This window comes from Eptatretus burgeri, chromosome 15, assembly GCF_056783735.1.
Source record: "Eptatretus burgeri isolate ZD-2024b chromosome 15, Ebu_testis_v1, whole genome shotgun sequence".
Taxonomy (NCBI): domain Eukaryota; kingdom Metazoa; phylum Chordata; class Myxini; order Myxiniformes; family Myxinidae; genus Eptatretus; species Eptatretus burgeri.
The window spans coordinates 47,453,806-47,469,983 of record NC_140975.1 but is presented as its reverse complement, the minus strand read 5'-3'; the positions used below and the strand labels follow the sequence as shown (position 1 = coordinate 47,469,983).

The 16,178-nt window shown below is 43.6% G+C and overlaps 1 protein-coding gene across 3 annotated transcripts in view; it reads left to right on the top strand.

Annotated features, from left to right (window-relative positions):
* Window positions 1-15,948, top strand: part of NTHL1 (nth like DNA glycosylase 1) — a 37,348-nt gene extending 21,400 nt beyond the window's left edge. For 2 of the 3 annotated variants that reach the window (XM_085858420.1, XM_085858419.1), the window contains one exon: window positions 15,400-15,948. In XM_085858420.1, coding sequence (XP_085714546.1) covers window positions 15,400-15,611 — 212 coding nt within the window. In that variant the 3' untranslated portion in view covers window positions 15,612-15,948. The other variant, XM_085858418.1, reaches the window with a different exon arrangement.
* Window positions 15,949-16,178: the final 230 nt, after the last annotated feature.

The window sequence follows — 16,178 nt, the reverse complement described above, 5'->3', positions numbered from 1 at the left end:
TCCCTATTGTCACTCTAAAACCCAGCAGAACTTACAAACCCATGCCAATTTTCCCACACTTCATTTTTTTTTTTTTAATCACCAAAGGAGGCACTTCGCCACAATCTCAGCAGCCGAGCATGGCCGTATATGCTCAGCCCAATCTAGTCTCCCCGACCCCCGGCAGTGATCTCCGGACCCGACCTATGAAAGGGCATCTCGGATAGACCTGGCGGTTCAGCAGAAGGATTCACCCTCTCCGAGTCTAAAAGTCTATTGGAGGGTCCCTCCATCGCCGGGTACCGGCAATATCGTTGCACGTGTCCTCTTCGCCCGCACCGGAAACAACTCCCCATAAAAGGCCCCCGTGAGTATCGGTGAAATGTCTCTTCCGGTTCCGGACCCCCTCGGCCATAATTGAATTGCTCTATTGGCTGGGCTGGACCCCACCGCTTTGGCGCACTAACTACCGGATTACCCTTTATCAAACTTGACAGTTTCTGGCAAATTTCCTGAAACATTTGGGTAATGCCAATTTCTCCCAGCCCCCCTCCCTGATCCTGGATCTCCGCCTGTCGGATCGTCACCGATGGCCTCTCTGGAACCCGACCCGGCCGACTCCACGAGGCCAGCCTGGCCGCGCACTCGGCCGCTCGGTGAACGGTGGGTGGATCCTGTAACTCCACTAGCGCTCGGACCTCAAGGTCAGGAAGAGCAGCTAAAAATTTCTCTAGTGCCAGTCTGTCCCATGCCTCCACTATAAGGTCCCGATACGCGATCCTGACTGATTGGTAAATGTCCTGTGCCAGCTCCTGCACTGTCTCACCCGGCTTTAATCTGCGGTGCTGGAGCTGGTCCCGCACCAGATCACAGTTTGCCGCGAACCCAAACCGACGGCTCAACGCCTCGCAAATGTGGGAGCTGGTCAACATCCCCTCCGCGATCACGTTTAACACATCTGCGGCTGGTCCCCGCAACGTTGCCACCAAATTCCCTGTACGTTCCTGCTCATTCCACCCGTTTAGTCGGGAAATGCACTCAAATTGCGTCAGAAAAGCTTCAACGCTCCCTGACCCGTCAAAATTTACCAGGGGGATCACTTTTACGGTGGCCCGCTTCTCAGTTTCTCCCTTGTCCGAATCCAGCCCAGGGATCAAACACCCTTGTGGCTGCGTATCCAATTTCGGAGCCCACTGTGGCCAAAGATGTTTTGTGGTGAGGGTCTCATGGGTCAATTTTTCCTCCTGGTCCAAACGTTGAATGGACCGATTCACCTCTTCCCGCAGGATCTTCTGGGCCCGCACAACCTCCTCCAAGGCTCCGTCGCGAGTTTGTAGCTGCTCCTCAACCAACCCGGACACTCTACTTACAAAAGACGGCTCTACCAGGCCTTTATCAAAGACTTCATCTTGGCTCATAATTTTATTTTGTTCGTCCAAACGAGCCTCCAATCCTTTTACCTCCTCTGCCAAATTCATCCCTTGCTTCCTCAGCTCTCCCCACTCTTCAACTTGCAGCTGCATACGAGCATCCACACAGGCACGATGACGTTCCAGGCTTTCATCCACTTTATCAACCCGAATGTTCGTTGCAATCAATTTTATCTACCAATTTTTTCCGTATATTTTCCCCCTCCAATGTAATTTCTACCTTTGTTTCCTCCAATCTATCCTCGAATTTGCTTTGTATTTCTCCCAATTTAACATCCACACACTCCTGCATCTCAGTTTTCATTTTCTCCATCTTTTCCCCCAATTCATCCCTCATTAAATCAATCCGTGCACCCAACTGTACCCCCATTACCCCCAATTGATCTGTCATTTCTGCCCTCTGTGCCACGAATTGATTTGCTATTTGTGCCGTTATGTCCCCTATTAAACGTTCCAACATTGTCTGGATCGACATCGCGCCGGTTTCCGGCGCTGCCGGCCCCGTTACGGGCAATGAAGCACGGTCCACGCTCGGAATGGGGGAGGTTCCAACCCTACCCCCGTCTCTCCCCTCTTCCCCCGACTCGCTGCCAGACACGTGGCCTTCCTCCTCAAACATCTGCACATCCGCCATGGTGCAGAAGTCCCGTTTGCCGCCAATTAAATTTAATTTGAAAACTCCCGCCAAAATTTTCCCGCGCTCGCGCGCTTTTCTGTTGTAATTTTATATTCCATTTCGTGGCGAGATTTTAATCTTGGTATATTTTCCCGACACCAAATATAATTTAGAGGGGTTCGAACATCCAACACCCTGACACCAATGTGACGTCCACGGGACTTGACCAGTCCCGCCAACGTAGAATGAGCCGAAACGATGGAGGCGGTTTATTTATTTATTACCCAAACATGGCGGTTCTAATCGCTCTACCGCAAACGGGACGAGGAAGGTGGCACGAGTCGCTTTTCACTGAGTTGATGATGTTTATTTGTTTTTATTATTAACCAGAAATAACAAGACTCGGCAAGAAGAGGGATCCGGGGCGATTCGATGGGATGGTGTGGGATCGGGCGTGGGGAAAACACAGACAATTCCAATGAATATACAGATCTCAAACCCTCTAAGGCACCAAGTACACACACACACACACACACACACACACACACACACACACACACACACACACACACACACACACACACACACACACACACACACACACACACACACACACACACACACACACACACACACACACAGTAGCTACTTCTGGTGGTCAGGCTGGACCATGGTGTGGACGCAACTGTCCCTGGATCGGCGTCGGACGAGCTGGCCTTGCTCTCGTCAGGGGGGCAGGAGACACCGTGGTGCTGTCGACCTCCTGGTCCTGGCCCAAGTTCGCTCACAGCCGCCAGGGAACCAGTTCTGGCGCCAAATTGCGAGCAAGAGAGGGAGGAAGGTCCACCCGCCGTTCGACCCCGTACTCCGAGTCAGCAGAACCCCAGAGCCAACCAATGTGAGGCACGAGGCTCAGCAAGGCTCCAAGACACGATTAAAGAACACGATCGAATCAGCACAACAACAAGTACGCTTCCCGCGCAACAGCCTCCACACCAAAAAAACACGATCTTTTTGTCCCGATCTTCTTCCTCTTCCTTTTCAACCCCGAACAGAACCTTTTTATCCTCCCGTCCTCGTCACTTCCAATCGAGCCGTTTATTGGCCCACCGCCGTTGCCTTCTGCCAATCGTGATCACGGGGTGGAGCCATCCGCTGCACTGTCCTGTGACGTCACGGCCAGCCTCCAGGGACTACTAAAAGGGGTTTACGCAGACACACTTACCCTATCCCGTGTCCCTATCTAATTACGTGACAATTATCATTTCCCCCTTGAAGAAATGAACATTTACTAGACAACTTATCACCACCGAATTGCTACTTATAACATCGAGATCCTGGTAAACTGGAACAGCATGGCATACCTAATTAAACATCCTAATTACCCTTGTAATGCATACCCCCCCTCAAACGTAACAATATATATATATATATATATATATAGTCATGTTAATGTTGAAATAAACATATACATCTAATTGATCCAGTGTAAATTAAACAAAAACGCATCACTTTTACCTTTAATTTATTCCAAAAGAGCGAGGTCGGTAAGGGTAAACATATTATGTACTCATCCTTGCTATACTCTGCCGTAAATAGAAAACACAAGACTTCGCTTGGAGATGATGATGTTGATAATGCTGTAATAGGGGGAGGGTGGAGGTTGAAAGATGTGGATGTAGAAGTTTCCACGGCTGTTGGATCATCGGGAGCATGACGAAAGTCGCCTGCTGAATTGCCACATAGAAGAAGGGTAAAACTATCCTTAGCCACCTTGACCTGGAGCAGATCTTCCCTGCTTTGACAGGAAGGTACGAGATGGCATCATCTTCCAAAATAATCCCGTCTCTTCGGCGTTAAAAACCTGCTCCGACATTATTCCCTTAGCCTCGATTAGTTCCATTGCCATGGTTGATCTGGAGCCTTTGGCCCCCGGTGCCTCGTGGAAATGTTGGTAAATCCACAATGGGTTCTCCCATACACTGGTCCTTCTCAAACACATTTTTTTCTGTTTGGTCCTCAATCCAAACATCAAGTGTTTTTTTTCCATTCTTTCAGTTTGAGGATCATGGAACTGGAATGAGTTTTTTGCGCTTTGCTAGCAGGAACCGTTGCATGAATATTTGACTCGCGTTTACACACAGTTGATTCATTTATCCGGTAATGGCGGCACACAGGTGCTGCACTTTTACTTCTTCCAACATATCTCACACCTCGGTTTCTTCGCACAATGGTATCACCTTTCTCTGCCTTTTGGCATGATTAATTTTTGCCATTCCTTTTACGTTTGGGCACCATTATTAACTGTTAGTTTTTTTCCATCTTGGAGATATAATATTACATGATCTCCGTATGGCATTTCTTGTTCGATGAAGATTCATCCTCAAATTTAGCTTCGTTCCCATATGCTGGTCTTGTAACTACAATTAACGGTGCTCGAGAAACAACAAAAGGCTAGTAATGAGAGGTAATATACACGCGGACACAAACAATGACTCATCTTGGCTCAAAAACCGAAATTAAATACCGCGATAACGAAATCGGAACACTATAGGTTGCCCGTGATTGGTAGAAACCCACGATATTGAAACTCACGATATTTGAGAGTTTACTGAATAAACATGTAGTTACCACGGTCAAAACATGAGGCGGGATTTCCTCTGATATCTCCTTCTGAATTTGAAATCTCAATTTATGAACAATTCGCATTCAAATTTCTCTTCTCTTTCAAGAGTGTGATAAAGATAAACAGATACCACAATGGAAACGTTAGGTGGGCTTTCCTTTGATGTGCATCAGGTGTCATCTACAGCAGTGCTTCTCAACCTTTTTCAACTTGAGGCCCACTCTGGCTCTGAGGAAATTTTCGAGGCCCATCAGACAGAATCGTAATGAGAAAAATGGCAATAAAACTTAATGCCAAAACAAATCATTATGCTTACCTTTAATGAGACACTTGAGCTTGCTTCTTGGAAATAAGATGGTCAAGTCGTGGTTTGATGGGGGGCAGGCTCACACGCAAAGTGGCATTCAGAGTGTCTGTTTTTAGAAGATTTCGTGCTTTTGATTTTGTCACAGTTACAGTCGAGAAGCCCGATTCACAGAGATAGGTTGTGGTGAATGGTAAAAGAAATCTGATGGCACGCTTTGACAAAGAAGTGTATTCACTGCTTGCCAATATCCAGAATGAAGGAAGGTCTACCTGTGCATTTTGAAGCTTCAGACTGCTGTCTGCAGAAAGTTCCATCAGTTCATTTTCAAGTACAACGGACAAGGCCACATCTTCTGAAGCAGGATCCACTGAGAAAGGGTTCAAAATCCAAAGGTTTCCTTGCCTTGGGTCCTCTGGAAAGTAGTCTGCAAACTTTTGTGATAACTCGGTCAAATGCTGGATTATGAGCCCAGATATGTCTGTATGAAGAGTGGATTCCAAAGTTTCACTCAGAAGTGGAAACATCTCAAGTCGTCCATCCTTCACTTTTCTGTTCCAAAGAACAAGATTTTTCTTGAAGCCTTCAATTTTGTCAGCAACCAAGAACACTGAACTGTTCCTACCTTGCATTGATATGTTGAGCTGATTTAACTGGTCAAACACATCTGACAGGTAAGCTAATTTGGCACAAAAGTTATCATTACTGTAATGATCAGCAAGTGGTGAGTGTTTCTCTTCAAGGAACATGTGGACTTCATGTCTCAGTTCAAAGATGCGATTAAGCATACGTCCTCTTGAAAGCCACCTCACCTCACTGTGGTACAGAAGCTGCAAGTGATCAGAATCAAGTCTTTCACACAATGCAGCAAAACACCTTGAGTTGAGTGCACTCTTCTTGATGAAGTTCACAGTTTTAACAGCTACATTAATGACTTCATTCAGTTCTGGTGACATCTGCTTTGTTGCCAGATTTTCTCTATGTAAGAAGCAGTGAGTCTTCTTGGCATCTAGCGCCCTCTGTTGGATCTGTTTTACAACACCACGATGGACTCCTGTCATTGATGCAGCACCATCTGTGCACACACCTACGCAGTTATTCTAATCAATACTCTTGGCAGTGAACTATTTGTCAAGGCAGAGCATTACATCATCTGCAGCTGTTTTTGTGGGAAGGTCTTTGCAAAACAGTAGATCCTCATGAACATCACTGTCCCCGCAGTACCTCACGAAAACTAGCAATAAAGCATTATTGCTAATGTCAGTAGATTCATCCAACTGAATGGAAAAATACGGACTGGCCTTTGTTTTTTCCACCAGTTGTCATTCAATGTCATCACTCATTTCAACAATTCTTCTCATCACAGTATCATTAGAGAGTGATACGGACTGAAGTTTGGTTGCAGCTGCCTCTCCAAGAATTTCTCGACACCTATCAACAGCACTGGGTAAAATAAGCTCCTCCACGATTGTGAAAGCTTTCTTGCTACGAGCAACATGAGCAGCAACCATGTAGCTGGCTTTCAATGCTGATTTTGACTGAGTTGTGAATGTTGTAATCACTTTCTGCTGTGCCTGAAGTCCAGCCCTTTTCCTCTCAAAATATTCCTTTGGCTTACCTGCACTATTCGGGTGTCTTGTGTTTAAGTGTCTCTGAAGCTTTGATGGTTTAAGCGCCTCGTTTGACAGGATTTCAGCACATTCAACACACTGTGCTTTTGGCTCAACATCACTGCCTGCCATCGTGAATCCATATTTAATGTAATCGGGGTCATATTTCCTCACCACAACCTTTCGAGATTTTTCCGTAGCAGATTTGTCTTCTCCATCACACTTTCGTTTCAAAAATCGATCAATTTTCGGTTCAAGAAATTTTCCGCGAAAGTTGAAAAGTTTACAAAAATTTCAAGTTCGTGAACGCATGAACTAAGTACAGGCACGTACATGCATACACGCACATCGCATATATGCGCACGTGCACAATACACACATACACATGGATATAGTACGTTCACATCACAGTTACATGTAGATCGAACGCGTGTAAACCACCACTGCATAAACATGACGTACGTAAGCACAAAATGACTCGATCTATCTCTCTTGCACGCACGCTCGCTAGACGGTTTCAGAAAGACGGAAGTACAAACAGACCGAGCTGAATTCCAGCTGTGTCATGTAAGTCTTGCACTGTAAAATCAGACCCTTTTTTTCTTCTTTCTTCTTTCTTTTTCTTTTCTTTTTTGGAGGGCTCCGCAGCCCACCAGTTGGCCGCGGCCCACCAGTTGAGAAGCACGGATCTTCAGTATATGTGCTGTCTTCCTAAAACTATGTCATACATACAAATTACGGCTAATTAGATATACATTATGACTTCTTGTCATGTATAATGGTTTCGTATGTTCCTTTTGTTACCTCCGCCGCCGAGGGTGAAGAAGGTTATGTTTTCACCCCCTTCTGTCTGTTTATTACTTGCAAAATCGAAGATTTTTCAAGTACATTGGTCAGTTGATTTTGTTATTCTGTTTGTCTGTCTGTCTGTCTCTGTCTATCGCCTACAGGTCAAAATTTTCAACCAATTTTCACAAAACTTCACCACATGATACAGTTTGTCATAAGGAAGAAGCCTATTGTTTTTGATTTCAAGAGGTCAAAAAGTCAACATAGGCTAAAGGTCAACAACTTAGGTGAGATTTCTAAAATCCTCAATTTTTATCCCATTGACTTGAAATTTGAAGAGGATTTATATTTCAGATCACTAAATTCAACAAGCTAATTATTTTTGAGGTCAACATGGATAAAAAGGTCACCATAGGCCAAAGGTCAACAACTTGGGTGAAACTTCTAAATTCCTCAATTTTTATCCCATTGACTTGAAATTTAAAGAGGATATATATTTCAGGTCACTGAAGTCAACATAGGCCCAAGGTCAACAAGTACTTGGTGGTATTTCAAAAATCCTCAATATTCATCCGATTGACTTGAAATTTGAAGAGGAGTTGCATATTTGGTCATTGAATTCAACCAGCAATTATTTTTGAGGTCAAATTTGTTTTATGCATTTTGCAAGTGGCTTGCTCTGCACGACTTCTTCTTCGTGTTTCTGTTTGTTTGTTTGTTTGTGTACAGGATATATCAAAAAGTTACTTGAGGTCAGATTTGACTTGAAATTTGAACAATATTTTCATATTGCTTCACTGAATTGGGAAACCAACTGTTTTGGAAGTCAAAGGTCAAACTTCTAAAATCATCAATTTTCAACTGAAAAATCAGCAATTTACATCTGATGAACTTGAAAATTAAGCAGCAATTGCATATTGCATCACTAAATTTGGAAACCAACTATTTTTGAGGTCAAAAGGTCAAAGATCAACTCACGGTCAAACTTCTAAAATCATCAATTTCATTCTGAAAAATAATCAATTTTCATCCGATTGACTTGAGCTTTTTTTGATTAAGATTGTGAATTTTAATCTTAATGAAATGGACAATTTGATGTATCTAGAGGAAACTTTGGAGAGGGGGGTGGATTTTGCTGTATCATGCTCTGCACGATGTCTTTTTCTTGTTTGTCTGTTTGTTTTTTTGTTTGTTTGTGTACAGGATATATCAAGAAATTGTGGATGTATCCGGATGAAATTTTGTGGACAGGTTTGGTGTGTGACGAGGACAAACTGTTTAAATTTTGGTGAAGATCCGGATCCGGATCTGGATCAAATTTTTTACGTGATTCTTCACCATTGAGAGAATGGGCCAAAAATGATATAAAGCACCATATCTCAAAAAGTTGTAGACGGATTTGGATGAAACTTGGTGGACATGTTGGGTGTGACAAGGACGAACTGATTCAATGTTGGTGAAGATCCGGATCCGGATCAAATTTTTTTTTTGTGATTCTTCACCATTGAGAGACGGCTAAACTAATATATAGCACGATATCTCAAAAAGTTGGCGAAGGATTTTGAAGGAAATTGGTGGACAGGTTGGGTGTGTGACCATGACAAATTGATTAGATTTTGGTGAAGATCCGAATCAGGATATGACGACTAGAATTTTAGAAGTGATTATTCACCATTGAGAAATCGGGCTCAAAAGCCATATATAGCATGATATTTCAGAAATGTATTGGGCCAGATATGTTCTTGTGGATCAGGCATTGTGGGCTGGAGGTATGCGCCCTTCCGAGTGCCCTTCTTGTTTAGTTGGTATCAGGATGTTTGGCTGCATTCCAATCATTTGTGCCGTAACAATAATCAGAATGATTGGTTACATTACTTATCTGCAGATGTGTTTAAATTATGAATGCATCACTCGGTATATAACCAACCAGCAGCAGATTTTACAATGGCTGTTAAGGTCCTCTGACGAGAGAAGGTCCCCCCCCCCCCCCCACCTGTTCTGGATGTTCTGTTTCCCTGTGCGTGTGCTTGTGCGATCATCTGTCTCTCCGTACACACATGGGGACTTGTTCAGTGTACGCATGCCGCCGCCGCTCCTGGGTTTCTTTTCACCATTGTCACAGAGCCCCAGATCATCTCCAATTATATTTCCTGGTATCCCAGGTCGAAAAACCAGTACACATTTTCAACTGGTCTCTATTGGTTCTAATTGGTCTTTAACTGGTCTCTATTGGTTTCAACTGGTACCAGTTAAATTCAGTCAGAATTCCAATTTCCCAGTTGAAAAAACCAGTAGCTCATATTTGTACCAGTTAAAGTCTTACTGGTTCCAGTTGATACCAGTTGCAATGTACTGGTCCCAGTTGATACCAGTTGCAATGTACTGGTCTCCCAGTTGATACCAGTTACAATGTACTGGTCCCAGTTGATACCAGTTAGTTAAATACAATTTTATTTCAACTGGTAATATATCACTCTATTCCAATTTCCATATTAAAACCAGTAAGAAACCAACTGGCTTTACTGGTACCAGTTGGCTACTGGTTTTCAACTGGTACCAGTTGACCAGTAAGCTACTGGTCTTTACTGGTTTTTTTGACCTGGGATAGTTTCGTTTCAGTTATTCTTTCATATACAGCTTGTGCCTGCTGGTTGCGTCATTTTCTGGAAGTGTGAGTGTGCTGCTGGTACTCATTTTCCCGACCTCAAAAAGATGACAGGCTGAGTCAACCCACCTGGTGTTATTTCAATGGGTAGAACAGGGACTCAAACCCAAGACTGTAAGATCTAAAGGCCCGGTCACACCTTGACGTTTTAGCCAGCGATGGCAACGTATGTAAAACGCTGGCTTACGTTGAACTTTTGATGTTTTTTTTTTAAAGATTCGGACGTATTCATAGCGACTTGGTCTTATGTATAACGCATTGGTAACAGACACAGAACGTTTCGTTGTGTTATAGATAACTTATACCAACGAATGCTGAACCTGTTGTCGGCCTACACAACCGATGCCCAATGATAGTCTAACTTCGGCATAGCGCGTTGCACGCATCACCGACGATGTCGTGACGTAGCTTATTAAAAGGCTGACGCACAACGATTCGAATCATAACTGCCGTAGAAATGGAAGTGACAACATCGCGGTCACACCTTGGCGATCTTGCCAGCGTATGCCGACCTAAGAAAAATGTGTCTAAAACGTTGGGGCACGTCAAATACGGTATGAGTAAGTTTGGTATACGTGAGTAGAACGCTAAAGTACGCTATCATACCTCGTAGTAAGTAGAGTACGTCAAGAAATTTTAAACATGTTCAAAATTTTACGACGTACTCGGCGTATGACACACGTTCCGCATGCGATGGGGATAAGTTTTACACACGATATGTGGACGCTTACACACGTCCACAAAGGCTACTTGTAAGCTACTCATAAGTCGAAACACGTCGCGGTAATGTCTTTTTCACGCGAAACTTATTTATAACTTATGTTTGACGTGCTTTGAACTAATTCTTTACGTAGTCCCAACACACATCGACGTATGTAGACGTATTCCAATGACGTCTTCCGGTCGACAAAAAAAAAAAATGAACGTGTTTCTAGCTTACAACTGTCATATAAAGACGTGTTCCCAGCGGTTTTGGGAATTGGTATATAAAAATGCTGCTCATAAAAGGGGAACCCAACAGTGTTTTCGAGTCCTTTTTGAGTTGATGTCCATGTCAGCAGTATCAGTATCAGTATCAGTATTAGTATTAGTAGTAGTTTGTTCATGTTGGCAGTAGTAGGTGAGTGTGAGGGGGAGGGTGTGGGTTATGATGGATCGTCCTTGCGTCCGCGTGTCCACGGGTAGGAGACATCTTTTCACCATTGTTCGAAGTTCTTCGCGGCTAATTTTTTATGGGGCTTTTTCAACAATGAGCTATTGCTTGTTTTTACGATTTAGGTCTATTAATAACGGGTTGGACAAATGCACAATGAACTAATAATGTGCATAGAGCACTTTGATTACTTATAGATACGATATACCAACGAATAATTATCGTGAAGCCGGCGTTCACAAACTATGCCCAACGATAGCCTAACTTATCCATATCGTGCGGCAGTTTATCTTTGCCGGTGACGTAGGGTTTGCTATTCATAGGCTGCCATTCAACGATTTAAATGGCTGCATCTCCACTATTGAAAGTAGACGCTTGCGCTCAACAATTGGATTTTTTTTACACTCAACGACTTTTAAACGGTACCACTCAGCTATTTTCATTGTTTACAATGAACGATTTAAATTGCTGTCACTCGCCTTTGTTTTTTGACGCTGGCGCTCGGAAATTTTAATCGTTTCGATTGAACGTGCTAAATCGCTCAAACCCCACTATTGAAAGTAGACGCTTGCGCTCAACAATTCGATTTTTTTTACACTCAACGACTTTTAAACGGTACCACTCAGCTATTTTAATTGTTTACAATGAACGATTTAAATTGCTGTCACTCGCCTTTGTTTTTTGACGCTGGGGTTTTTAAATTTGAAGCGTTTCTTCTGAACGTGTTAAAACGCTCAAACTCGACTATTTTAAATAGACGCTGCCGATGGACAATTGGAATCATAGCCAAGCTAGACATCGAAGTGTGAACATCCTCGTCATGCCGAAGAAAAGTTTGAAGAATGCTGCAAATAAGTGTCCTGGCCGTGGCCGTGGACGCTGACGCAAGGACGATCCATTATACCGACGTCTTTCAGCCTATGAGTAACTTAAAAGTAATGTCTGTCGACGTGTGGCAACGATCGCGTAACGTGCCAACAACACGTTAATCATAGGTTAGAAATAAGTTTCGGGTACGCTAAACATTACCTCGGCGTGTCTCAACTTATGATTAACTTACAAGTAGCATGTGTTGACGTCTGTCAACGATCGCAGACCGTGCATACAACTTGTGGCCAGCGTAGCGGAACGTGTGAGTCATACGCCGGCATACGTCGTGAAATTTCAAGCATGAAAAAATTTGAGGACAGCCAAAAAGTACAACGTTTAAAGCCAGCGTACAATGACATATGGCAGTGTTTTTCAGCGTGCTCTCAATGTTATCAAAACTTACCCATAACGTATTCAACGTGTGCCAGCGTTTTAGAAAAAAAATTCAAAAATCGGCATACGTTGGCTAAAACGTCAAGGTGTGACCGGGCCTTTAAGCGTGCCACCTGAACCGTTAAGCCAACAACAGGCTTTTTCATTTCAGTGAGGTTCTGTTTATTTCTCCCATTGTTTTCATTAGCACAATTTTGGAGTTGCATAGCTTCCAGGTTATTTTGTCCTTTGGTCATTTTTTTTTTGAATGTCTGCATTGCTCAGGCCAAAGTCACTGGGTATTGACACTTCACTTAACAATGCTGCCCTTTCTTTTGTTTTAAATGTTGCTCTTCCTTTGCTCCAATTGGTTCATCTGATCATGTGCTGGTGAAGGTGAACTCCTCTCTGGCCATTCTCAGAGAGCCTCTGTGCCGGCAAGTGTGGCACTGCACTCAGGAAAACCTCGTAGAGATTGAATGTTGCCATCGCACTTCGGGTCTGGTCTTTTGTATCTAGCACCCCTGATATTAACTCAGCCTGGGAATGCTTGTACAGGAACCTGCACTCCCTTATGCACAGATTCATCCCACCTCATCTTCAGTTATCTTACCCATCCTCCCACCTTTGGTACTCTGAATCCTGTGGTGAGGCAGTTGCGTTAAACCAACTTGCATTCTCTTCCTGGAATGAAAATCCAACCGAAAGCAACCTCAAATCATTCCACAAAGCTCATAACAAGTGTGTGTCTACTCTCAGGAGAGCCAGAAAACATCTGTCCAATCTCAAGAATGAACTTTCAAACTTGTCTCCCTCCTCTAAAACTTGGTCGAGCTTTATCAAGTCTGTGTCTTGTGTATGCTCCCCCTTTGCCTGTGAGAATGCTGAATGCCTCAATACTGTTTGCTTACAAATCTTGTGTCCCCCCCCTCTCATTCTCCCTCTCTCTACCCACCTTTCCTCGTCATACGCAACTGCTCCTGGACTCTGTGTCGTTTGCACCTGGGAAGATGGGAGGTTTCTGGCAACCATTGACTTTGTTTCGGCAACTGGACCGGATAGCACAAGCTCACGAGTCCGAAAAACCTGCTCTACTGCTCTTGCAGTTCCTCTCTCTGCTCTTTTCACTCTGACATTTATGTGAGGTCATCTTCAATCTGCTTGGAAGTCGGCCAACATCTCTGTGTTACATAAAAAGGTGCAAAACAGATCCCCTTAATTACAGACCTACAGTATCAGTTTACTTTCAATCATCAGCAAGGTCATGTAATCCATCATCACAGTTGATATAAAATCATTCCTTTTCTCCAACAGCCTCATCTCAGATCATTTTAGATTCAGCCCAGGTCATTTTACCTTGGACATGCTGATTCTACTGCTGCATCAATAGATGAATGCCCTCAATATCAGACATTTGATCAGGGCCATCTCTGGTCACATATTGAGCTATCTATACAGTCTGGGATCCTGACTTGCTCTCCAAATGGTCTGCCTATGGAATCCAAAGTCAACTTCACTCTTGGATTGCTATTTTTGTCCACTCTCGTAGCCAACGTGTTTGTCTCAACTGAATCATTTTACTGATCATTAACAATCTCTCTCACTTGCTGGAAAATCCTCTTTCTTTCCTGATGACTCTACTCTCTGCTGTGACATTCCTCATCCTTCTGACAGGCAAACAGCAGCCTCTTCTCACTCTCTCTTCAGACATTGACAAAATCACAAACTGGTCTAACACTTGGAACATGTCTTTTAACCTTGAAAAAAATATATCTCTTCCTGAAAGGACTGAACCGCTAACCCTCCCATCTACTTTCTCAACAACCCTCTCAAAGAAATTCAGTCACTAAAACTCATGGGTCTCACTCTCAGCCATGATCTCTCTGGGGCAAGCGCCATTTCAAAGTTGGCCTCCAAAGCCAGTCACCAACTGGGCATCCTCAGTCGTGCAAAGTCCTTCCTTGGCACACCTGAACTCCTATCCACCTACATTGCCTTCATCCTCAGCTTTGTGGAATACTGCTCTTCCTTCTGGGCTTGTGCTCCTGCCTCACACCTTACTCAGCTTGACGCCATGGAAACCAAGGCTTTCAACATCATTGGAATCTCTCACGATGAAGGTGAGTCTATGGACATATCTCTCCGCCATCGCCGACAGGTCGGTGGTCGGTCTTCTTCCCCCTCCTTTTTGGTCTTACACCATCTGTCCTTTTTGTGCCATCCTTCCCCCAGGTATCTTGCAGGAGGCATGCGGTCCACCAGCAACCCTCTACACGTGAAAATGCCAAAAACCAGAACCACTGCACACCTCCACTTATTTGTTGCATTTTTTTTCCTGCCTGTGGAACCAACTTCCACACTCTCTTCAATCTCATTCTTCCCTTCAAGTCTTCAAGACAGCTGTTCACCACCATCTCAAATCATCTCCTATCCAATACCATGACATTTTCCACACCCGTTAAACCACTCTCCACCCCTTCCCAAAATTTTGCCTTTGTATCCATCTTTCCACCCGTTGCGATCTCCTCTCCCCTTCATCGTTGCCTTTGTATCCATCTTTCCACCCGTTGCGATCTCCTCTCCCCTTCATCGTTGCCTTCGTATCCATCTTTCCACTCGTTGCGTTCTCCCCTACCCTTCATCGTTGCCTTCGTATCCATCTTTCCACTTGTTGCGTTCTCCCCTACCCTTCATCGTTACCCCCATCGCTTGTTTGTCCATCACTGTCTGTTTTTTCCCTCTGTCCTGCTGTTGGCATTTCACCCTTCTCCGGCTATTCCTATTGTTATGTTGCATCCTGATCCATTCTGTGTTCTAGCGCTTCCACGAAAAAAAACAAAAAAACAATTTGAATCACGGTATGTTCTGGCACAATGCGCTGTTTCCTCTGCTCATGCTTGATAAGATGGTCAGGTCATAAGTGGATATGATGATGTTTTCAATGATTGTCTTTGGTTCATTCTCATTCTGTCTCTTTCCTTGCAGGGAGTTGTGGCGTGATGTTAACTGGTTGCTGGTTGGCTTTGGCCAACAGACATGCTTGCCTGTGGCACCACGCTGTGCACACTGCCTCAACCAAAAAATCTGTCCATCAAGCTCTCACCTCTGTGGCGTGTCAACCAAGAGGCATCAGAAATAAGTTTGTCCTAAATCCTGTGCGTTGCCAACTTCAGTTCATTGATATTTCAGCGAAATGATTAATTTTTTTTCTTCTTTTTCAACATTTGCTGCCTATCTGTCATTATGTCTTTCAGTAGTTTATTGCTTATACATGTATCTACAGCACCTGAAAATTCCTAAGATAGTGGTAAAATGAAATTGAATATGTTGGAAAGTTTTTTGAATGCAACTTCTGCAGACATTTTAATTCGAACCTATCATTCTCTTTTGATGCCAATTGTTCTTTTAAATGGTGTCTGTGCAAGGGGTGTCATCATCTTTCATCAATTCGGGCTTAAAGCTGCTTCCTCTGTCTTTTGTGCTTTTTTTTTCTTCTTCTTTGTTTTTTTTTTAATAATAAAGTTGATGGTTGTACATATTTTGATATTGCTTTATAACATGCTGAATGTAATTCAATTTTGTATGTACATGATCAATGCTTATGGAAGAGCAAGAGCAGAATGGAAAGTGGGAAACACTAACTGCAGAGTTGAAGTTGGAGTGAGATCAAGGGGAGGGGGAGAACACATTTGGGTAAACGAGCTGAATGAAGCAACAAGAGGAAGGAGTAAGTGAGACTGAAACAAAAGGAACAAATGAAAAGA